Below are 23844 nucleotides of genomic sequence, written 5' to 3'. Positions count from 1 at the left end.
ACAGGCAACCATATCACTATTAAATGGAGATTTGACTCATTTACAGCTTTTTGGCTCCATCCACTGGGTGAACACAGTCATCGGTTGTCTTGGATTTAAAATACATACTTAAAAGGTTGGGAAATAAAAATCAACTTGTCCTTAAAAAAACTAAATGAACTATAAAATGTGCTATAATGCAAGGTACCAATACCAAAATTAAAGTTCCGCATTTGAAATATTAATTGAAAGTACAGATATATTGTTGGCATTGGTGTTAGTACGTGTTCATTATACGCTACAATGGTTTCATTCAGTTACATTAAGAGGAATATTATACTATTTGCTTACTATTGCTTCTTAAACGGTCTTAATTTGTGGTCCTTTTAAACAGTTTAAACATGTGTTAGTTTGGTCTGCATGGGTTTTGTGTGTGTACATTCTCTTTTTATCTGTAAAGAACAAATACCATTTAAAAAAAATGCAATAACCTAGAAAAAAAGTGTGATATTTTAAAAAATGTAGAAAGTTGTTCTCCATCACTATTAAGAGGATCGATAACACTCATATCTAACAATCAGGTTATTTTCCCAACAGGCTGGGTTATGTTTGGCCGCATTTAGCATCCTATCACCATAGCCGTATTATTACTTCTAAAAACAAATAACGTTGTTATGGATTATTCAATCAAGCAAAATAAGCATATCACCCAAAACTTACATTTCTGTAACTGAAGTTATAAAACAGGAGTCGTCTCTCCTTAATGCATGCAGTGAATGAAATAATGAACTTGTTTAATAATTATTGGAGATAACAGATAGACAGAAACAAGGTTTAAGAAGAAAATCGTCATCTTTTATTTTTTGGATATCCGTTAAAATGACCTGATATCACTGTTGGTCAAGGAGTATTCAAACTAACGGAGGCCTTTTCTCCCCACTCCTAAAATGTCTTGTGTAGAGGAAAATAGATAAGCGTTGCTCCAACATGACCTCGTCATTTGTGTCTTTTCCACCTTTGTGTCGCTTTCGGATGGAGACGCAAGCTGAAACTGCGGGATGCTTCGCTCGGGTGCAAAGGTTTCACAAGCTGTGTCCGACTCCCACCACCATCTGGAGAAGATTGAAAGCTCCACCTACTTAGTATTTCAGTCTGAAAAGCTGCCTCTGTCCCGCTCAGACGGTTCACTTCGTCACTTGTTCTCTACGAGGTGCGGCTCAGAGAGTTTCTGGACATGCAGCCCCTCCAACAGCTCCTCCACGCAGGCCTCAAACAGAGGCTGCGGCTCCTGAGACAAAAGAGGGAGAACGAACAAGAGTCAGGACACACTAATCATAGACCGCGCACGGCTTCAACGAAACAAATCAACGCCGCTCGTTGTCGTCAGCAGTTGTGCCCGAGGACTTTGTTACCTTGTGCTCCAGCTGCCTCTGTTTCTCCACGGCCTCCTCCAGACTCAAGCCCAACCACTCCGCCTCCTCCTCTGGGATCTCCAAGTGCTGTTCAGACCGAGGGAACCCGAAAAAGAAAAAGGCAATTTACTTTTTGAATCACAATTCAGTGTAAACACAACAAGGTCAATTTGAATCACTCCATTCCCAACACATTTAGGATCACTCGGTGGACTCGCCCCGCCTACCTTGTATTTGTTGTAGACCTTCTCTTGTTTCACGGGGTCAGAGGGGTAAAGCTCCGTGTTCCTGCGTGCCAGGCGGATCAACATGGCCCTCTTGAGGTCCATCCCCAACTTGGAGTTCAGGTCTTCCTTTGGTGTCTGACAGGAGTTGGAACATCACGGTCACATAGAAAGACATTGGGAAAATGTAATGTTGCTACACACCGGAGGCGCTCGCTTACCTGGAGAATGTAGAAGTCAAACCCGAAGGCAGCATCGATGAGGTTCAGAGTGCGCGCCGTGACTGTGATGGTGAACGTGTGGTCGAGGATCTCGCTGTACAGCTCTCTCTTGAACAGCTGCGGTTTCCAGGTCTTCCTCAGACGATTCGACATCTGAAGAGAGATTCAGAGCTGTGAGGTTTACAACTTCATCTGTCAACAAAAATATTGGAGTGAAATAGTGGAGAAATGTAGGTGTAGAACATGTTGGGAAACGTCTGAATGTCCTTTCAGGTTTAGTTAGTTCAGTTATTTATTTTAATAACGATTAAAATGCTATGTTTATTTTGTTTTTTCTTTAACCTACATATATATATATTCACTTAGTCCCTTGATACAGTATTATAAGGACAATCATAATAATGATTATAATGATGATGTGATTTTAAGGATATCTATGACTGTGTCCAGTCAACAACATCGTACACTTACTTTGTCGTTATTGGCGTATCTGAAGCCTGATATCCAGCCTTCTCCCCCCCACAGGCCGTCCTGCGCGGGTGGAGGGTAGAAGATGGGTATCGGGACATCCTGGACCCGTTCCCTCAGCCCGGTTTTGGGGTTGGCACGATACTGGACTCCCAAAGGCCTCCAGTGGACGGGCGTTGGCTCTTTCTGTTCGAGGGATTTGAGGTAGTGTTTGGGGAGGCGAGCGTAGATGCCCTGCTTCAGTTTCAGGACGTCCCAGATTTTGGACGGGTATTTATGCAAAGGCATATCGGATCGTCTCTTCGAGTCAAATCTGAAAGACAGATTAAACAGTTACTGAGTAGAAATTTGAGATTTGGAAATGAACTTATTTAATTTTACCATTTAGATATGTATCCACAGATTTAAGAGGTTTAATGTTTATAGTTTTATTTACTGAAAATGTATTTTCTCGATCACACCGAGAAATAAACCCTTACCAGAAACGAACCTGTGTTTCTTGACAGTTTAACGATGATAATCTGATAATGGCACATGTTTAAGACACAAATCACATTGTTTTAAGACTCGTTTTTGACATCAACCTGCTTGCTAATTGCAGCTTTACATGTCATGTTAAGGACAAACTAATCCTACTAAATAATTACCTGGCCTCAAACGTAAAGACCGGTTTAAACTAAAGCAATTAGACGATCTGATTATTAATACATATCAATGGACAGATCTCACAACTTCCATAACGTCTCTGATGTTAGCTAGCAGGACGCTAACAACCACACATTAAAACATAAAAATGCTAATATGACTTTCTAAAGTCTGTCTTACCAGGTTTATTATACAACAGTGACCACCACAAAGACAATTCTGAGTTTTCAGTCGAGGTTAGCCCAAATTCCAGCACGCAAGGACATCACGCACACGACCCGCTGCGCAGACACATTTCCGCATTGATCGGTCAACCAACCCTGGCAGGAACGTGATTGGACAGAGGACAGGATTACTCACAGGTGATTGGTTTACACATACTGTCAATCAACGTTGTTTGGTTTTTAGAAGCAGATGTAGATTCTGCGTGGATTCTGCTTCCACAGCCATCAGTCTCCACATATACTAAATCTAACCTTTTCATATACATACATAGTTCTCAACAGGAAACCGTTGATCTTTTGTTTCAGTTTCGTGACTGATATGAAGCTGGGGACAACATTTTTGTAAATAAAATATAAGTAACGTTAAATATGGGAAAACGCATGTGATAATGGTATATTAATTCAATACTTAAATTGCTAATAAATAGTGATTTCTGACTGATTTCAACAATAAGTGGTAAATTATACTCTAAAACACAACGAGTAATGGCGGATAAACCGATACTTATTCATCGCTAACTTCTGTGGTGAATCCGATCGTCCACATAACGCTGATATTCTAATATCATCCGCCTTTCGACGCCCGAAAGGTGGAATTGAACCACTCTGCCGCTAAGCAGCTACAGGTTTGAAGCCTGCACCCCGGACCACCGAGGCTCATCCGGGCAATTTAAGCAAGGCCGAGGAACAGTATTTATACAAGGTAGCGGCGCGGGTAGTCTGACTTAGGGTGTGACGCGAATTATCGTTAGTTGACTTGTAATTGCAGAGCGATGGTTAATAAAGTCCCACCACGTAATGGATGTCCCGAAGCGGGATTATTATCAAAATATGCACAAAACGGAACATGTATTCTGTCTGTGTTGTGAAATTCAAAGTAGTCGCATTGTGATTGGCTGTCTGTAAAGAAAAAAGGTGGAGCCAAATGGTGTCATCATAGGTAGGGAAGTAGGAAATGGAGGATTAAACACATACAGAAATCAAATTCTGGAAATAGGTGTATAGATGACGTGAGCAATGGCCACTGTAACAACTGTACTTTCTGCTTATCCCCAATTCCATCATTTCAAAACAACCCCCATGGAGGTAAACTGTAATCTTTGATGAGGCCTATCAATTAATAACTTCTTAGTTGTCTTAACAACTCACCCTCTGACTGTGGGTCAGTTATTGTGGGTGAGTGGGGGGTGCGGCTGTCCTCCAATCACAGGGTTGGTGGATTGATCCCAGGCCCGGCTAACCTGCATGTCAATGTGTCCTTGGGAAAGACACTTAACCCCAGCATTGCTCCTCTAGCTGTGACTACAGTGTGTAAATGTTAGTTACTGATTGGCTGGTGTCACTGTGTATGGTAGGTCCTTTCATTAGTGTATGAATGGTTCAATGATGTAATGTAGTGTTAAAGCGCTTTGAGTCAGAAGACTAGGAAAGCGCTTTACAAGTCTATTTAGTTTGAATGATAAACATTCTGTCTCCCAACCCCCCCCTCACCCAATTCCATTATTTAAAAATGAAAGCCTCAATGATTATCTGTACCTCAACCATAAAGCACAGAATGAAGCACTTTTGTTAAAATACAAACCCTTTCAAATACTAGTACAACTGGTACTTACTTCTACTGCTACTACCACGAGTACCACAATTACAACTATAACTAGTACTACTACTTATATTACTACGAAAATACATTTTTTATTTCTCAGCTTTTATCATTTCAAATTCATATCGGCTTTTCTCATTTCTGTAGTTTCAGCAATTTTTTAATTCATTTCAGCTTCTCCTATTTCTATTCTTTCAGCAATGTTTAGAATTAATTTCAGCTTTTTTTCGCTTCTTTCGCTTCAAACAACTTTCTGAATCTAATTTCAGCTTCATGCATTCCAATGCATTTTCTACTTGCTTTTTTGTGGTGATGCAGTGATGAATTCTATGGTATAAGTTCTATTATAATAAAACGAGACACTGTTCAATGTTAATGTTTATACATACAGAATTCAAGCTACAAATGAAAGCGTCACAAAAGAAACGCCATACTTGAGATCGCAGCACCATCGTGATGTCATTAAACTAACAGGCATAACATCAGTGGTATGGCAGAGACTACACTATCACATCTGTTCATGCTTTACTTCTACCTTTACATGAATTCATTTCCCTCCAGTACAATTACTTCAGTCAGAGGAAGGTGTTCTCGATGACCAGCGTCTGAGGCTCTTCCTTTGTCTCCCCAGCTGGTGGTGCCATCAGGCTGGTCTCCTCCTCCACCGTAGAACAACACATAAACCCAGCACAGGCCTTTCCACAGGCGAGGCTGCAGGTCAGAGGAGGCGGCAGGGAGGGGTCCTCTCTGTGGATGACGGGGGAGGCGTCCCCCTCACTGCCTGCAGAGGTCCCCGAGCAGGAGGCAAACTCTGGTTGGACGGTGCAGCAGCTCACTCCAACGCTCTGCATCACCCTGGTGACCCCTGACATCAGGTCAGCACACCTGGACATGTGGCACATGATTCTGCATTAATGAAATATAGAGTTTTCAATCTGAACAAATATATATATATATGATAACCACCTTGTAACAACCCCTGTAATCTAAAATAAAGAAAGAGAATACGATAAGTGTGAACCACATCTGTGAAGTGGGGCAGGATACGAGGTTATGGATTCTGTAATGGACATGTGGACTGTCTCGTTCCAAACTTTAATAAAACTATATCAAACCTGTTAAAACCAATACTTGCTCGTGATAATCTTCTCTTTGAGTGTTTATTCATTGTTAAGCCTCACTGTTGCCATCTAACAGTTTAATACAGGCCCATTACTATTGAATGGCAAACACAAAGGTGTCCAGTTACACTGTTAAACAAAGCGAATCTATACTCTACAGCCAATCAGAAGTGATGATTCCTCATTGGCCGTGGTTTGTTAGAGCCCCCTCGGTACCAAAGTCCAAACACTCTTCCACTTCACCTGTGCACTGGAAACCCAGCATGGCAGTGCACGTGGACAGAGGCCACAAAGAACGATTCAGTCAACTGCCAGATGTGAAGGTTGTGCACGGCCTGCACCCCGGGGACACTCGTGATCCTTCGCCCAAGGTCGGATGTGCAAATGTGTGGCGGTGTGGCCTGTAGCAGCAGAAGTCCATACCTGTGCACCTGGAGAGACCTACGACAGTCAGTGCCGGTTCGGACACAGCCTTATTAGACGAGTTGGGTCTTAATCTGGTTTTCATAAGAGCTTCACCCGAATGCTTAGAAACAATCGTTAAACCAAAAGCTGTTACATAAACACGGACCTGTGGTGCCGCGGTGGCAATCAGCAAAATCACAGCGAGCAGCGACAGAAGAGGATCCAGGTAAACCAGCAGGCCACAGCCTGCCGAGCTGTGTAGGACCTGTGGGCTGATTAGCAGCATCACCAGGCTGTTGACCAGAGCCAGCAGAGCGGGACAAAGTGCCTGCACGACGAGGACAAAGGACGGGACAATGACTGTCCCCCGGCGGCTTGGTACAGTGTGATGGGATGAGTTGAAGACTGTGGCATTAGATGCATTTTGACTGTCTGAAAGAGGGGGGGAAACAGTAAATCAAACTTTCAACTTTTTATAGTTTGAAACCATTTGGATTTAACATTGATAGATGAAACAAAGACAATTGTTTTTATTTGAAAATGGCCTGTTCACCTGCAAAAAGCCGGCTTACACATAAGAGTAGGCAAATACCTAAATATCCGGCTGTATTCATGTGTTATTTTCTCATGTCGCCAAAGTAAGAAAACTGTCTCACCAAGATGTCCCATGCAGGTGTTGTCTTTGGAAGTCTCCACGGGGTCTTCTGAACGATTTTCACATTCGCCAACCTGCAAATCGACTGCGCCACTGGCCGCCTCGCAGTCCCTGCGGCCCTGATGAGCTGCTGCGCGCGGGTCCGGGACGCCGAAGGTTCCCGGATTGCTGAGGACAAGCGCCCCAATTTGGAGCGAGTCGTCCACAGCAGATTGGACACGGCCACGCTCATCCCGGCCTCTGGTTTCCTCTGGAGCCGAGACTGCGCGAGTCAAACAGAGGAATGAAAAGTAAGCGTGGACACCGTTTGATGTCCTTTCAGCTGAATACACTTGGCAGCTACTTGCAAGTGAAATGTGTCTGTAGCATCGCCTGGACAGGCACATTCTTCTGTAGTAAAAGATTACTACGTTATCCCATTTCAAGTACTTTCACATGACATGAGAGCAGTGATCTGCAGGAGTCTTTTTTTAACAAGCCTCATGCTTTGTGATCCGCCACAAGTTCCACATTTTAAGGTCATTTGTTGCATTACTTAAACGTTTTAGGTGATGGTACCTTTGTGGTTCCCTTCAAGGTGAGCGTCGCTGTTGGGCCTCCTGCTGGCGTCATTCTGCAGCCAATCCCAGTTCAACAAGAGAACCAGCAATTTATGGAGCAGACTGACAGCGCCGACCAACACAGGCAGCAGGGGGCGCTGCACTGGGTGCGGCTCCAGGGAAAAACTGATGATTTCCAGGAAGTATGAGAGACACAGAGAGGTCAGGAAGAGAGCAGAAATGAAAGCCCCCACAGGCTGAATTCTGCTGCTGCTGAAGGACAATCCCTGGTCCACAGGTGGAGATTCAATGGATGACTCAGCAGGTGGGAGGGGGGGTGGTGTTGCTGAGGAGGACGAAGCATGTGGAGAGGCGGAGGAATCCAAAGACGGGAGCAGCGTGTTTTTTATGCTTGAAGTTTGAGGATGAGGAAGAGCCAAGTGCAGGAGGATGAAGAGCGTGTGGAAACCATCTACTAAGGTGATGAGGGAGTTGCACAGCCTGCTGATGACCACCTCGCAAACCAGCAGCAGGATGGTCACTCCCAGCATGCACCAGTGTAGCAACCTCATACCTGCAACTGAGAGTATAAAGCGCACACTGGAATACTTCAATTACTCACACACACACACACACACACACAATCACACACACACACTTTTGCTTCAGTGTTGTTTCTTTCTATTTCTAGAAACATTGCTACTTTCCATCACTGCTTTTAATATTGATTCAAAATGAATCACACATAGGTACTAAGATGTTCACTCATGTACAGTTTCAGCCACTTCACCTTCCGTCATGTCTAATAGTTCCTCATTTAAAAAAGCAACATGAATTTATAATGAATGAATGAATGAATAACGCAAAATGTAATCAACAAAACAAGTTATGAATTATTGTTACAGGTAATGAAATGTAAAGGTTAGTTCAAATTGATCCGACCGCAACCAGATAAAAGATAACACACAAATGCATCTGTAATTATAAATCATAAAAACTTATACTGGACTTTCATTTGTAAAAGAAAACTTCCACACTACGGTTTTTCTTTCACTTGAACAAAATATCATATTATTCCATGCACCATTTACTAAGTCATTAATAAACATGTACATTTAACGCAAAACAACCAATATGCTGAAGCATAACTAGAAAATCAAAATGTAACACGACGATGCGATGAATTACCAGAGAAAAGTGGCTGACCCTCAGTCATCAATCAAAGACAAGTCAAGTTCTTGGATGTGATCTGTTCTCCGAGATCCCCAAAAAGTCATTCACGGTGCTCCCCATCTCTCGCTCCCCGTCCCACCACACTCCTCCTCTCCTCCGCCCTAATCCCAGTCATGTGGGCTGAGGAGGAGGGGATGGGTGGCTGGTCTCGTCCTCTCCTCGGTCATCCCTGTTAGCATTCCCTCCTGGGACCTTTGGTGGGAGAGAATTCCTCCCGTGGACGGTCCCAGAGCCCACCCAGCCTCCACACACCCTCAGAGCCGATCCAGCGGAGCTAATCCCCATTGTGTTCTTAGGATTATATAACCACATCATAAGGTTATGTTTAAAAAGAAGGCCACTTTGATGTTTAGGGTTAGGGGGAACAGGCAGTCCAGCTGTTGGCAGTTCTTAGGCTGTCCAAAATGACCTGATGTCCCAATATACCTGAATTCACCCTACATAAAATAACATTGAACTGTTTTCTTGGTAAATTATTGTCTCACTTGAAAACTGCTAAAAGGGGAATCATATGCCACAAGCTTGTATCGATTTGTGGAAAGTCATGCACATCTGTGTTCAGAGATGGAAACGTTCAGGTTGATTGATATTTCGTGACATTTCTCTTGTGGCCAGGGGTCGGTTGCAGTCCAGTGGAGTGCAAACCAACAGGCCAGATAGGGGCTGACACCCCGGATAAGTCCCTACCGTTGCATCAGCACATTCCCGAGGGACGGAAAAGGCCCGGCGAGGTAGCATTTGATCACTTGCACCCTCCCCTAACGGAGAGCGAGATCGCAGCTTGAACAAACCTTTGGCCCCCACAAAACCCGCTTTTAGTTACGAAGCACTGCCTGCTGCTTTTTTCTCTGAAGCTGCAGTGATTTAATTATTTCTCCAGGTGTACGGGGAGAATACGAAAGGATGGAAAACCATCAGCGTATGAAGTGGTTGTGCAGTTTGGACTCCCTGCTGAGAACATGAAAACATGATTACCTAATCAAGTTCAGCTTGTTGTTACCCACGGACTGAGCAAATGGACCTGGCCCTGGATTGAACTGCCGTTCTCCCGGAGGTGCTCGGTCACATGCTTCACAGCGACGTGGACAGACACAGAGCCTGAGAGGAGTTTCTCTGGCCAAACCATTAGTCCACAACAGGAACAAGAGGCCAACCGTTTTATTTTAACCAGAATATTACAGGTATACCAAACAGACGCAATGAAACTGCTCACTATGGAGGTTCAAGAAGCCAGACCTTTATTGACTCAAGTCATGGTGATATGAAGCGGACACTAAAGGTGTTCTGAGAGAGTTGGACAATGACTGTATGATTGCACAACATTCTTATAGATGCTCAAAGTAGCCTTTCCTCTGTACACACTTCCAATATTCAAGCTATAAAGAGACCTTTATTTTCTGGGTAAGCAATGAAGTCTTGACTTTCTGTCATTATCAAAGCAGTGCTGGGTGGGAGTGGATTAGTGCCGTGTGGAATTCTTCACACACAGAGCAGAGCTCAAAGTCCCGCCATCACTACACACCCTCACTCCAGGAGACATCAGGGAGTGAGAGCTTATTGTTTTTGACGGAATATAATTTTTTAAAAGGCTTAAAAGACATGTAGACTCCAAATTATTGCATGACACAAAATATTAGAGGGTTTTCTGGATAAGCAGATTTTGATTTAGTAGCAGAATCAAAGGGAGGCTTGAAATGTGGCTGCTGGATTCACAATGTAAAAAAGATTCTCCACTGACAAGGTAACGCAGTGGTGAGTCGGGAAGTCTTAAACTGCTGTGGCGACGTGTGTGTGTGTGTGTGTGTGTGTGTTAGTTCCTCGCTTTGGAACTAAGGTTTTGTTGTTTTAAATGCGAACAACTTGTGCGGTTCTATTCGATGGGCCGGTCTGTCGCATCACTGGAGTCATCAAAAATATTTCTGTGTTTTACAGGAATGATTTTTCATCAGATATAACATTCAACAGGTACATGAATAATGAAACATGGGACCGGATAGGAAACCGGGAAAATGTATTTGACAGTCGCAATTGTGACCGCAAAACTTAAACATCCAACTTGACACTAATAATAATGAAAATAATAATATACTAAAATGACACTACAGACAGCAGCAGTCTGTGGACTGAATCAAAAAAGATGCGATGATCTGTACTTTTGGCACTGATAGAAACCAATAGAAAGTGAAAAATAAAACCGGGTTTGAACAGTGCATCAAATATCTACAACTGTTTTGAGTGAAGTGATATATTGACTCCACAAAACATCGAGCAGAGGGGACCAGCTGTATCTTGATCAAACTTGATCAATGCTCACATTTTCCCATTGGCAGAGTACAGACATTAAAACATCCAGTCATATCATTTAGTCATTACATGCATTTATTTGAGAGGAACAAATTTCGCCCATACATATCCTTGTGATTACCAGCAGTTTTCAATTAAGTTAACAAATTATCATTTAAAATTTTCTAAAATTCAAAGCATAACAAACAGTGGGAGGATCTGTCGGGTGGAGCGGAGCAGGGAGGTTGAACGGTGCTCCTCATAAGAAAAACAAACCACCGATCCACCTGTTTCAGGGAATGATTCAAAGCATCTTTCTACAAACATACATGAAGTTGACAAGTCATGTAAATTTGCTTGTTTAAGTTCTTGCTTTGGAACATTCAAGACAGGAGTTGGATGTGAGTGCCGACATCGTCTCCTGCCGTGTGGCGTCCTTGACTTCTGTGTCGTTGTGGGAAAACATGGCGGCCCCCCCCAGCGCCCCCTCATGGCCAAAGCGCCACACAGCAGGGTTCTAATCAACTCAAATTTCTACTGCTGTTTGCTTTTGTTACTGCACCCCAACTGCTAGCATAGTCAACCTTCCAGTCATAGTCACCTTTCCTTCCAACAAAGATTACACTGCCCCACCCCAAAAAAAAATAATATTTGCTCTAGTTTGAATTTGAAATATACATCAAAGTGGGGTTAATCTTTAAAAAGCAACCCCCAAAATGGAAAAGAAAAGTAAAATGAGGATGTAGGTGAAGAAGAAAATGGGAAAACTAGAAGCTCATGAGGCTATGAAATAAATAGAAAATAACTAATTTCTTAAAGCAGCCCAACAGAAAAATGACCGAATCCAAAGTGGTGAGTTTTGAAGGCAACATGAATGATGAGCTGCAGCAGTGATGCTATAAAGTACTAGTAGAAGACAGGAAGAGGGAGTGGAGAGATGACGGCAAACACTAAGCTGCTTTTCTTGGAAGAGTTAAACACAAGAATGACTGGTCGAACAAAGCATTAATAGTGCTTGAACGTTTCAGAGAATTGAGAAGAAAGAAATATGTAAATGAACTCAGCGGACATCTTGCTTTCCGACATATGCAGAACTTCTGTAATTTTTCAGCTCGGAGCCAAATAACCGATTGCCACTTTCCAAAAGCGTTTAAAAAGGCAGGTGTAGAGACGGCTCTACCACATCTGATCTGAGGAGATCGAGTGGCGGGAGACACTGATTTCCTGAGGGGCCAAAGTGAGCAGAGGATGAGGAAACACACAAAGTGGGAGGTCACTTTGGCAGAGGTCCCATAAGAGCTTCTGTTTTACCGCCCCTGGGGCGAGAAATGGTCGGGAGTGGGGACAGACACAACACACATTGACATTTTAACAGACATGTGATCATCTTCAGCTTCCTCAGATATAAAAGCCTTTGACATTGGCCTAATTCCACCTCCAGAACTAATGTTTAAAGCCAGCAGGCCTGCTCAGCAGGGTCCATCACAGTTACGTTGTCTTGTGACTGTCATCAAGCCTGCGTTTCTTGTCATCCCTGTTAGGTCTGTGTGTGTACTTTATAAAGAGAAGAAAAAACAAAGAAAAAAAAAAACGTATATTGCAGGATATTTCCCCAACTACAGTGGAAATCTACACGAGAGCAAGAGGAAAAGGTCTGTGTTCTGTCTTTGGTTAGTGTTTCATCCTGCGCTCTCTTTTTTCTCACTCGCGGCTGCTCCTGTGTAATGATGTCCGATTAACAAAATGTAGTGATAACATGGGGATTTCATTTCTCTTCCTCATAATGTGCATTAATGTATGCATGTGTTTCAGTGGTCAATGTAATGTGGGTGTGGAGGGCTCCTTATTTGTCACAGCAACGCTCTAGGAGTTGATTCTGTCCTATCGTCTTTCCATAATTTGCTTAAATTTTCAGAGAGCTTAAACCGTCACACCAGGTCTTCTGTCCTTTGAGGAAAGGTTGTGTTGCTGGTAAAGTCGAAGAAAAAACATAAACATTGTAGGGCAACCAGTCACGTAGTAGAGCCAGACAGACTGTGCTGTTTTCTCTTGTCCTCACCGTCCCTGTTGAAGGAAAAGGTGATAAATTAATTAATAAAATTACCTAATGCAGCAGAGAACACTTTTTCGCAAATACCCAGCTCAACATTGGCAGTCATAATCACCCATGACTTCTAAAGCTATTAAGCCATTAAAGCACTTTCTATGCAGCACATTTTGTCATTAAAACGCTACTCAGGCAGCACAAATATATGCAAAACAACCGTCGGCCATAAACCTCGTCTCTGCTGGCTGCAGGACACTTAGTAGTATTTCCTTTTAGAACCATTGAAAAGGTCAAAAGAGAATCACTGAAGTTTAATCGTCGTCAGCAGAAAACCAATACTGATCAGACACAAATGAGGTGTTCTTTAAGGAAATACTAACTCATTATAGTAGGAAAGAGGAGATTTGTGCTGTTCAAGTTAAGTTATATTTGATTACATTCTTTATTCAGACCTACTTGCAGCAACAGCTTTACAGTATTAGTGTGATGAGGCCGTGTGAACTAGTGATTAATTGGGATGGATTGCACATGCGTATGGATAAATGTTTACCTCACACCCTCATGGCATCTCTCTACCCGCCTCCAAACTGGCTTCTAGGAGCAGCTCCTCCAGGTCATGTCCACAGCGGACACTCACTACACAAAAGAAACACATGGCACACATTACCAAACAGGACTGGAGATTAACGAGCTGCCGGGATCAGTGATCACAGCCACTCACCGTGCTCCATCACACAGCTGCCGGGCTTTGGGCTCTCAGGGTCCAGAAGATGAAGGGAGAACTCGGGCTTCAGGCCGTTGGGTAGAGCTGAACCAACTATCTCCTCCTCTTCGTCGTCGTCGTTGTCCTCCTCCTCCTCCTCCTCCTCCTCCTCCTGAGCATCGGCAAAGCACTCGTCCTCGTCTGCAGAGCTCTCATCAGGTGAAGCCTCGTCTTTGCCTGGGGACACGGACTCTGTCGTGGCGGGTTCTGGACTCTTTGAGGCTTCCTCTGCATGAGGATTTAACTCCTGGGCTGCACCTTGAGGGACAGACGGCTCCTGTTCATCAGCCTGGGCAGAGAGGACAGTCTCGTCTGCCTCGGCTTGCTGCTCCTCTTGGCCTGACTGGGTGGACCCTTTCTCTGGTAAACCGGATATTTCATCTACCGACAAGTCGACCGGTCCTTCGTGGTCTCTCTGTAGAAGTGGCTCCTCTTTCTCTTCCTCCATTTGGTTCTGTGAACGAGCCTCCGATGCAAAAGTTGGCTCATCCTGTAGGTTTTCCAGAGCAGATGGAAAAACCTGCTGCTGGGTTTGTACCACAGGGATACTAGTCTGGGTTGGACTCGGTTCATCCAATAGTTTACACCCTCCTTCTGTGCTCACCTGTCTGTCATCTTCTTCCTCCTCCTCTTCTCTCTGCTTTATTTCTACCCGGGTGGGCTGAAGCTCAGGGCGTTTAATGCTCTCTATTACCTCCTCAGTGAGCTGAAATGCTGCAGCCTGCACCGACGAGGACTTTGAAGGCATGGCTGGTGCTTGTTGACTTGTATCGGTCCCTTCTGGATCTAAAGTGCTAGCGATCACATCCTCTGTGGGTTGACTGGCTGACTGTGGCCCTCGCGTCATATTTAGTGCAGACTCTACGTGGGCTACAGGACTCTGCTCTGGGAGTTTACAGTCTATTAGCGGAGCAGGTGAGCTCGCTTTCACGTCTCCTAGAGTCAGTTGTGTTTGTGTAGCTGCTTTGGACGAGGGCGGTGTCTGCTGGGTCGGGGGCGTGTTCCCGTCTACAGGCTTCTTTGAGGCCTCTTCACCACGGCTGGGAGCAGCATGTACACCTGCCTGGATCTGTTGCTGCTGCTGCTGCTGCTCAGGTGGGCTCTCGACCCGGGTTACCATGAAGATCTTGTGACCCCTCCCAGGACTAGAAACAGATATACATCGACCAGGAGATGGCGGCGTGCCCGGAGCAACGGCAGATTCTGAGACAGTGATGCAGGAAATGGCACACGGTCCACCCGTGGGAGAGGCCGAGAGGGGTGAGGGCATACACGAGGCACTGAGGAGGGGCGGGGCCACCCCTTTGTTGGTTTGAGGATTAGTCTGGTTGAACCGGGTTGAGGGGTTCGACGAGGAAGCTGACTTAGTTACCACCTCCTCATCCTCATCCTCAGTGTCTGAGTCGGAGTCCAGGATCATTTGAGGAAGGCTCGTCTCAGTGCTCTCTCGTGACTGGCTGCTGGACTCTTCTTCATTCCCTGTTGTTCCACCTTTTTGTTCTCGCTCCGTCACCTCTTTGTCCCCGCCCTCTTTTGATATTGGTTCCCCCTCCTCCTCTTCTTCTTCTTCTCTGGTGCCATCCTCTGTGGCTATTTCGGCCATGGATGCCGACTGCCTCATCTGCTGCTCTGTTTCCTCCTTTTCTTTGGCCAGTATGAAGTTTCTCTTGCAGCCATTCTGGATCTCAGCCAGCAAGGCACGCTGGGTCTCAATGAAACTCTTCACCTTAAAAAACATGAAAATACATCTCAAACATGGAGCAGAACACCAACAGAACATATGAATAAATAAAAAGAAATCCCAGGCCTTTGGGTTCAGGAAGGCATTTGTTACAACGCTCAGCGGTTGGACCTAGTAGCATGACGGACACAGAGCTTGAGTGCATACTTCCTAGGTGTCTATGACACCCACAATTAAGACTACTTTACATTACATGGGTTAGTGGAAGCCATAAAGTGACGTCCGCGACTGTTCTACCTGCAAACTGGATTCTCCATTCTCCAAGCTGGCAATTAAGGCTACTATTATTCCATTTACAGTAATTGTGAACAAACCCAACATAAACATTATTGTCGCTTTTGTCCTTATCTCAATACTTCCTGACCGTCTCACCCAGTCTGTTGCTCCAGAAAAATACAGTACTTAGATAAATAGTTTAAAAAACCAAGTAAAAGTGTGAATAAATATAGCTTAAAGCTATGCCTGGTAGTTCTAAGCAAAGTCATTTCAGGAATGTATTCCAACTATCTGCTGCTCTATTATTAGTATTTGCAGCAGGTTGGTGTATTGTGGATCTAGTTAAACGACTAATCTGTTTTGCAGACACTAATGTCAAGTGGGGGCAGTGAATGAATCCATACTTTAAGATGTCAACTGCCTATTTTTGTACTGGCTGTGAAAAAAAATCTATACTTTCTTCATTCAGTGGAATTAAGGGAAATAGAGACCTAATGTAAAGCGCACAGTAACGCATGCATTATGCCCCCCGTTGCTTCCTCTAACCCCTTCCCAAGCCTTGGATCCATGCTCACAGTTTCCTTCTTGGGCTCCCGGTCCAGGTCGAGGCGCAGCAGAGAGGTGTTGACTTTTAGGGCGAGTGACAGGGCCATCAGCCCACCCGTCTTGATCTCATTCTCTCGAAGGTCTAGGCGTAGCAGCCTGGGGCTCTCAGCAATAAATTCGGCCACAGCCACAGCTCCTACAGCAGATAAAATCAAACAAAAAAACAAACAAAACGTTTTTAAATAGCAAGAAAAGCAAGACAGCAAGAATCCCGCCGGGATAAGTGACGGGCATTAATTCCCACCTTCGCAGGACAGTTTGGTGGAAGCGAGGCCCAGTCGGAGCACGGAGCGGTTGGTAATCAGTCCGTCCTTCAGCTTGTGGACCCCTTCATTCCCCACAGAGTTATGGCCGAGGTTCAGAGTCTCCAGGCTCTGGGTGCATGGCTGAGGGGACAGAGACATAGATGTGTACAACAGTTCCTTTAGCAATGATTTGCTTTCTCCCAACGCAGCTCCACCCAGAAACGTGCGCAGGTGCACCAGCAAACAAACTACCCCCCCCCCCCTCCGCTGAACGGTTCGCCCGACTACCGATCACTTTAGACTGCTCTTCCTCAGCCTTCCAGTAACGGGTTGCTTTAAGCTCCCAGTCAGTGGTATTTACTGCTCCTATTTTTACTGTGTAAGAAACCTCTTGATTTTTCTATAAATGTTGACATAAATAATGTCAGTGTATAGGCCTCGTCCCTTTATACTGCTATTACTGTTACATGCCCAACTTCAGCAGCAATGTGAAGACCAAGTACCCTGTGTCTCTCTTTCCGGGGTTATGAATTAGATTGTCATGTGATATTCTTTATCCGTATAAATGATGCTTTTATACCATTTTTGGCTGCCCTGCATCATCCCACAAGCTTAACCATCAGACGCATTTCTTGGGAAAAAATTGCAGTACTCATAATCCAAAATCACACCCATCATGTGTTTCTAAAATAACAGGACTCCCGTGTCATAAAACTGAGACATTCAATAAACAAATCTGTCTGTTTTGTTTAAGAAGATCTTTAAGGGAGCTTTATTTATCATCCTGAACATTAGTATCATTAGCAGAAAACAACAATTTGCTATGTAAAGTTTTAGTGGAGTAATGTCTATCTAACCAGAGAATAAACACTCTCCTTCTGTACGTGTAGTTATTCAAGCTTCGCCATGCTTTGTTTATCTAGCCGGGTCAGTTGCGTGTGCTTTTAGTGCATGTTTGTGCATGTGAGCGTGCCCCGCTGGTTAGCTCACAGCCGCTGCTCTGCAATGGTCTCATATGGTGATTCCAAAGCAAAATTCACTTGTATACGGTTTTTTGGACATAAGTCGCCTGCCCCGTCTTCCGGACGCCAAGGAAGTGTGTTTGCCCTGTTGGAAGTGCTATCTATGGCATGAGAGCCAATTAAATGCTCTAAATCTTTGAACTTGCACCTTTATAACTCTACCTGATGTGATCAATAGTTATGTTACTTCCAGCACTTTCAGACTTTTTTTTACAAACATTTTACTGCTCAGAAAGGGAAAAAATGCTTAAACAGCTACACTTTGACATTCCGCTCATGAGGAACATTCAATTTTCAATAAACACTACGTAATAATAATTGCATTTATAGGACAGTATCAATAAATAGGTGAATAATGTGAACAAGAAACATGGTGCACATGCTGTATTATAGTCAAACTCTTAATGGTATTTTTTCAATGCTTGGAACAATTATTGTCGTATTAAAATGAGAAAGCAGTAAAAACAAAACTGTGTATCTCACTAAGCGGAGGACTTAGTTCTATATTGTTTACAGTTTGCAGTTCTAAGGATGAGTGACAAGAGAATTACGCTATCACTCAACAACAGACATTCAACCAATGACTTTGAGTGGATTATCTATGACTGCTGCGAAATCAAACTAGATAACAAGATAAACAAAATGGTAACACCAATGACTCTCGGAAATGTCTAGAGCTCACATCCTAAGGGAGACCCGACTGCACAAATGTCAAGTCAGTTTTTATGTGAAAAGCAAATATATATAACTATTTATTTGATGCCTTAAACAAGATCCTAAGGAGGTTTAAAGGCTGCATGAGCAAATATTGTCAGTACAAGTGAGCTTAGTTGGGGCTGACGAACATGAACAGATATGAGGAGAGGAGGTATGAAAGCAGAGCTGCATTTGATCACTTCTTTAATAGTAATGAGGAGAAAATTGAATTATCCTTGCCTACCCTGTTAAACACAGAGGTTTCAAGGCTCTGTGAGTGATTAGATTTATTGTCTCAATGTGTGTGTGTGTGTGTGTGTGTCAGTACCAGTGCAGCAGCAAGGTAGCCCATGCCGTTGTGAGTGAGCTGGTTGTTCCACAGGACCAACGTGACGAGGCCTTTCCTCTGCTCTTTTAGTCCTTCGCACACGTAGGCCAGACCTGCGATGACAAACAGACAGACTGAGTTCGCACGTCTGTATCTAATATGAAGCAATTTTAACTAAACACCATGACAATTTGAATAAAAAGCACTAATTTAGGCGACCAGATGCATTACCAGCAATAACTGTGCCGTATCTGTCCAAGCAAAAGGAATCTTTTACTTTAAACATCAGGAAAACAAAATATTAGGATGACCTAAGACACATTTAATGGGCCTCAGCTATACTAAACAAGAGCACATTGATGACAACATCACATCTTATGTTCTTGCTGAGCGTAGTAGTAAAATATACTGTGTGCATTAGTGGATAGCAATGGAAGATATTTTTAGCTCATTAGACAGTTGTTGATGGTCTGTTATGCAGACCCCTAAACGGGGACATTTAAATGGTGTAAAACCTAAATGAATTACGCTTTACTGCAAAAGAAATCAAGATGGCAAAATGTAATACTTTTGTCTGCTTCTTCAGCCTGAACAGTAATCCTATTCGGAATTGAAATTAAACCTAATATCATACATATGACTGTGGTTGCGTTTAAAACAACTATCATATTGAACAGATAATAAAACCCATCAGTGCAGTCTCTCTATGAACTCAACACATCTGTCCAGCAGCTGTTTAATAATCAAAGTCACATTTTTAAAATATGAGATGAAGCTGCTTTGCACAGCGAGCCACAATTATTTTAGTACAAACACTTGCTCATGTGGAGAAATATTCATTTTGTAGAAAACAAATGTATTGCATTTAATTAATTTATTGTGTTATTTTCTATGTTCACCACAATGACCTAATTTCCCCACTGGGATCAATTAACTGACGTGCACAATAAACAAATTTATTTTACACTACAGTTTAACCTAGACTATAAAACAATTGTTCTGCAGTGCTCTATCCCTGCTGTGTACCAGAGTCCAGGATGTGGTTGTTGCGCAGGTCCAGGATCTGAATGTTGTAGTTGAACTTCAGCAAGTTGCCAAGTTGGGCCGAGTCCTGCAGGCCATTGAGCTTGTTGTCCGCCAGGTACAACTCCCGCAGGTTCATGTTCATCTTCAGAGCCGTAGCTGTGCAGAAAAATGCATTACAAAGAAAAGAGGAGAGAAAAAAAAAAATGTTCCGAGGATTAAATTCTCACATTGTCAAGACAATGAAGGCAGACTGAAAAGAGAAACCACGTGGGCCCATCTTACCAAGTAACATGAGCGGTCTGCCGGACAGACTGGCGTTCTCTAGGTGGAGGACCGCCAGGCTGCCGCTGATCCTGAGAGCTCGAGCTACAAAGGGAGCCGAGTGGTCCAGCAGAGGAGTGTTACGTGCATCCAGATACTGCAGAGAGCTCGTCTGAAACACACCAACAGGCACAATTAGTTTGGTTTTTATGACATAATGTCCTTATTAATGTGATTAAAGCAATCTTGGTGCCATGTCAGTAAGGAAGCAAATTTGCAACCTGCAACATCTGGCTAACAGACATATAAACACCTCCTTTGATCTTTATTCCTAATCCTCCAACCTCTCGTTAGCTGTGAATAGGTGGGGTCGTAAACCGATGAACACCAGATGAGAGCTTTATCAGATCCCATTCATAAAACATCACCCTCAAAAGAGCCGATGTGAATGACAAAGATGATGTGTACGCACAATGCTTCCTAGAAAAGGGCTCTTTAATACTGGTTTTCATTTATCATTTATCCACAGGGATTCAAGGACACACTTGTCATAGTTTGCATAGATCTTACAGCACTGTACAAGCGGGTGTTCTTAGTCTGCTCTTCATAGGCCATCAGACACAAGGTGTTTCAATACGAGGGAAGGATTTTTACAAAAAAATGATCGGATGATAAATAAACTTTGCTCACGGCAATAGTTTTAGAAACAATTATTGCTTCAATTAGTAATTGTCATTCCGTATTTGTTGATTTTCCGTCTATGTAGGAAAGAAATGGACCAAATCTTGAAAATGAATAAATCGGCCAAACGATTAATAACAAAGAGTGAAAAGTAATTTGCGGTTTGGCAAAGGGATTAGTGTGCTTACTCGGGTAAATGGCCACACAATGAACTTCAACTAAAACGGAAATACCACACAATCTAGTATCCTGACATCTACTACATTTTGTGTAGGATATGTTTGGCATGTATCATCTCAAACCTAAAGCTTGACACAGGATAGGACTCTATTAATAGGTCTGCCGGCCGGCCCATTTGTATTCTTCACGGTTAAGGATAACTGACGTCAAAGAGCACCGTAAAGGGCAGAAATTAAGAAGGGCAAGAGAGGAAAGGCTGGCTCCTTAAGGCTGAAAGAGCAGAGACAACGCACAGGTTTGTCCAGATAAGAAAAATATTCTCCCCTGCGCACAAAGCTACTATTGCAGAAAAGGAGTATTTTGATTCAGGAAAAGAAAATGCAAAATGTTGCACTGAGTTTGGTGTTAAGGCTGAAGAGCTTTCTCGCTGAAGAAAAGAAACAACCAGACCAATGTAGTCCATGACTCCCCCTTTGTTTTTTACAATCACTCCTTTTATTGGCCGAGGAACGAAAAATCTCCCCCTTAAACCGCCATCATGCATTCAGTGTGTCAGACTTCTCCCTGCATTCTCCTTCATAGTCTAATACTATTGTTAAATAAACTACTGCTGCACTGTTGAACAGTCAAACTAATCCAAGTATATCAAATAAACAAAAAAAAACACATCTCACCCCTCTGTGTTTTGTTGATCTGTGAATAAATTAAGTCCGTTCCCACCCGGTCCGTTGTCTGTGCGGACAATGTTTGCCACTGTAGGTGGGCATTGATCTCTCACCTTTCTCATCATGTGAGCTGCTGCTTGCCATCCCCGTGTGCCAATGTGCTTGTTGAAGGAGATGTTGAGATGCGTGGCTGACTCATAGTACTCAATCATGTCAAACAGAGCTGATGCACCCTGAGAATAGGAGAAACATAACAGTTACAGCAGTTCAGATTTCAATCCGTAAGTTTTGAAATCATCTCAGTCGGTCACACGGTCAAAACGCTGAAAGAGATGTTCCATGATACCAGCTGCAGCAGCTGTAGTTGCCACGGTGACAAGTCCTCAGAATAGGCGAACCTGCTGAGGTGTTCAAAGGGGCCTCAGGTGGGGGTAAAAACACACCAACCACAGTTAAGGTGTACAGTTCCAAATAAAGTAAAGCAATAAAGTGGACATGGAAGTAGTGACCACGAGAGAACGAGCAGGGAAACCGCTCCTGACTTTTAGACAGAATACCAAACAATCTTTTAGAGATGATTAATACAACTTTGGATTAAGCAGGTTCTTTTCTTCATTTATCATATATCTTTAACATGTCATAAATTAGGTTATCATTATTTTCTTCTTGGTCAGATCAACATTGTGAAATCCAAAAGCTATTCAGTTTGCTGTTGAAAAGTTTCAAATACGAACATTTAAGAAACTGGGAACAGCAGCATGTAGCATGACTTAATAAGTCAATTAATTATGGTTGCCAATTTATTTTCTGTTGATTGACTGCTCAATCCATTTTTCTTTAGATTTTCACTATAAATGAATTATTGTGTTCATTATTTTTATAATCAACAGATGGATTGTTCGCCGAAACACACGCAAATCGGAAAGATGCCCATTTTTCCCCACAAACATTCCAAACCTCAAGATGTACTTTACAACCCTATGTGTGTGTGTGTGTGTGTGTGTATGTCTGTATGTACACCTGAAACACATGAAACCATCAAAAGTTGGGAATTTTTCAAACAAGTCGTTTCATTTTCACCTGTGTTGAGGAGTTAATGGGAAAAAGGCCAAACAGTGTAAAACGGAGCAAAACCCTGTTTGGTAAAGAAGCAGATGAAGGACTAAAGGGGAATGTCAGGTGATACAGCCAAAGTGCACTCATGTGATCAGATTTTTTTAACCTCATTTTAGTAGAGCTGCGGGGTTCATCTTTCATCTGAAAATTTAAAAGTGTATATGACAGAAAGTTATTGCCATGTTTTCAGAATAAAATGAGCTTATATTTGTCTTTTACTCAGTAACAGTTAAAAGTAAACTAATGATACTAGAACCAACAGCCAAATGAATTTGCTCATTTATGCACCCTATTACAGGATCTGACAAGCAGATTACAATGAAAGAGTGAACGCTAAAGTTCATCCTTCACTGAGGCTGATGGGAAATAACATTAGCTGCATAGCTTCTGATATTTTCCCATTTGTGAGTGAGTGAGCGAGCGAGCGAGCGAATACTCAGACATCATAGAGTATATACACACCAGTGTGTTTATCCTCAGAGTGGGGGAAGGTGAGTCACATCCAGCCCAATAAAAAGGCATCCCGTGTCTACTCCCCCACGCTTCCAAAGACATCTCTCCAACACGGTTTCTTCTCCTTTCATCTTCCCATGTCGTTCCTTTCAAGACGGCACTACTGGAGCTCTGCCAAATCAACCAATACTACTGTGCGTCTCTCGCTCCATGCCTCTCACCTCACCTCACCATTCCATTCCATTTGTTTTCTATCCCACGCACTTCAGTTCTGTCCTCGACTTCCTTTCTCTCCTTTCAACCCTTTCCATTTCATCTGAGCCCAAGGCGAAGCACTTGTCTCAGACCGAGATGCGGCTCTTTGGTGACTCATTCAACGACGGCGTTCGCATTTCCGGAATCAAGTCTGTCCGTCACTCTGCATCGCTTTTAATTACGCGACGCGCTGGTGCCGTGTGCCTGAGCTTTGTGCGTATTTTCTTTAAAAACACAGATCTGTTATAAAAGTCCATCTTATCTCAAGTGAATCTGGCTAAAAGCAGAGCTTGTGTCTCTGTCACACAGCGTTTATGGAGCTCTGTGTGAAAGGAAGCGGTCGATCCACACTGCCTCTGTCTGTGCGTGTCTACAGCCCAAACGTTCCTAACGGTATTTACACAAGTGGACATCTGGAGTAATCAAAAAAGCCATAGCAAACACGCCACATCCTGTCAGTGCAGTCAGAGTGAAAAACGGGACCAGAGAGTGACCGCGGGCCGAGAGCAACAGTGAACGAAAGAGTGACAAGCA

At 43.3% G+C, this 23844-nt stretch overlaps 3 protein-coding genes and 1 non-coding gene across 5 annotated transcripts in view; all 4 read right to left on the bottom strand.

Annotated features, from left to right (window-relative positions):
- Window positions 1–812: 812 nt before the first annotated feature.
- On the bottom strand, window positions 813–3277 carry mrpl28 (mitochondrial ribosomal protein L28). Its single transcript, XM_037473118.2, has 6 exons — window positions 3130–3277; window positions 2308–2617; window positions 1837–1989; window positions 1619–1753; window positions 1392–1478; window positions 813–1267 (listed from the first exon to the last, which is right to left on the bottom strand). The coding sequence occupies exons 2-6, from the start codon at window positions 2590–2592 to the stop codon at window positions 1172–1174; spliced, it is 756 nt and encodes a 251-aa protein (XP_037329015.1). The 5' UTR covers window positions 2593–2617; window positions 3130–3277; the 3' UTR covers window positions 813–1171.
- Window positions 3278–3753: 476 nt separating this feature from the next.
- trnastop-uca (transfer RNA opal suppressor (anticodon UCA)) lies at window positions 3754–3840 on the bottom strand. The gene has a single exon. It is a non-coding gene; the product is annotated as a tRNA-Sec (tRNA).
- Window positions 3841–5094: 1254 nt separating this feature from the next.
- Window positions 5095–8810, bottom strand: LOC119214657 (proton-coupled zinc antiporter SLC30A1). Its single transcript, XM_037466558.2, has 6 exons — window positions 8682–8810; window positions 7513–8073; window positions 6956–7216; window positions 6466–6731; window positions 6138–6325; window positions 5095–5658 (listed from the first exon to the last, which is right to left on the bottom strand). Exons 1-6 carry the CDS (start codon window positions 8707–8709, stop codon window positions 5349–5351), a joined length of 1614 nt encoding a protein of 537 aa, XP_037322455.2. The 5' UTR covers window positions 8710–8810; the 3' UTR covers window positions 5095–5348.
- A 1133-nt stretch (window positions 8811–9943) lies between these two features.
- Window positions 9944–23844, bottom strand: part of ppp1r37 (protein phosphatase 1, regulatory subunit 37) — a 32113-nt gene continuing 18212 nt past the window's right edge. For both annotated transcript variants that reach the window (XM_037455791.2, XM_037455879.2), the window contains 9 exons: window positions 21600–21719; window positions 19982–20132; window positions 19700–19855; window positions 18674–18786; window positions 16627–16768; window positions 16352–16518; window positions 13778–15545; window positions 13607–13692; window positions 9944–13073 (listed from right to left, as the gene is read on the bottom strand). In XM_037455791.2, the coding sequence (XP_037311688.2) occupies window positions 13616–13692; window positions 13778–15545; window positions 16352–16518; window positions 16627–16768; window positions 18674–18786; window positions 19700–19855; window positions 19982–20132; window positions 21600–21719 (2694 nt within the window). In that variant the 3' untranslated portion in view covers window positions 9944–13073; window positions 13607–13615. The remainder of the gene's footprint in view (window positions 13074–13606; window positions 13693–13777; window positions 15546–16351; window positions 16519–16626; window positions 16769–18673; window positions 18787–19699; window positions 19856–19981; window positions 20133–21599; window positions 21720–23844) is intronic.

Source organism: Pungitius pungitius, chromosome 3 (genome assembly GCF_949316345.1).
Source record: "Pungitius pungitius chromosome 3, fPunPun2.1, whole genome shotgun sequence".
Lineage (NCBI taxonomy): Eukaryota > Metazoa > Chordata > Actinopteri > Perciformes > Gasterosteidae > Pungitius > Pungitius pungitius.
Note: the sequence above shows the minus strand (reverse complement) of the source record. Positions and strands in the feature narration are given on the sequence as shown.

What these genes read in the sequence shown, in the direction of transcription:
- LOC119214657 (XM_037466558.2), bottom strand. Translation starts at nt 8,709, where the DNA reads ATGACTGAGGGTCAGCCACTTTTCTCTG. An exon ending in CCTTGAAGGGAACCACAAAG is followed by an intron (nt 7,217 to 7,512) that starts GTACCATCACCT and finishes TGACTCGCGCAG; the next exon opens with TCTCGGCTCCAGAGGAAACC. An exon ending in TTGCCACCGCGGCACCACAG is followed by an intron (nt 6,326 to 6,465) that starts GTCCGTGTTTAT and finishes AGGTCTCTCCAG; the next exon opens with GTGCACAGGTATGGACTTCT.
- mrpl28 (XM_037473118.2), bottom strand. Translation starts at nt 2,592, where the DNA reads ATGCCTTTGCATAAATACCCGTCCAAAATCTGGGACGTCCTGAAACTG. An exon ending in AGGTCTACAACAAATACAAG is followed by an intron (nt 1,479 to 1,618) that starts GTAGGCGGGGCG and finishes CGGTCTGAACAG; the next exon opens with CACTTGGAGATCCCAGAGGA. An exon ending in AGAGGCAGCTGGAGCACAAG is followed by an intron (nt 1,268 to 1,391) that starts GTAACAAAGTCC and finishes CTTTTGTCTCAG; the next exon opens with GAGCCGCAGCCTCTGTTTGA.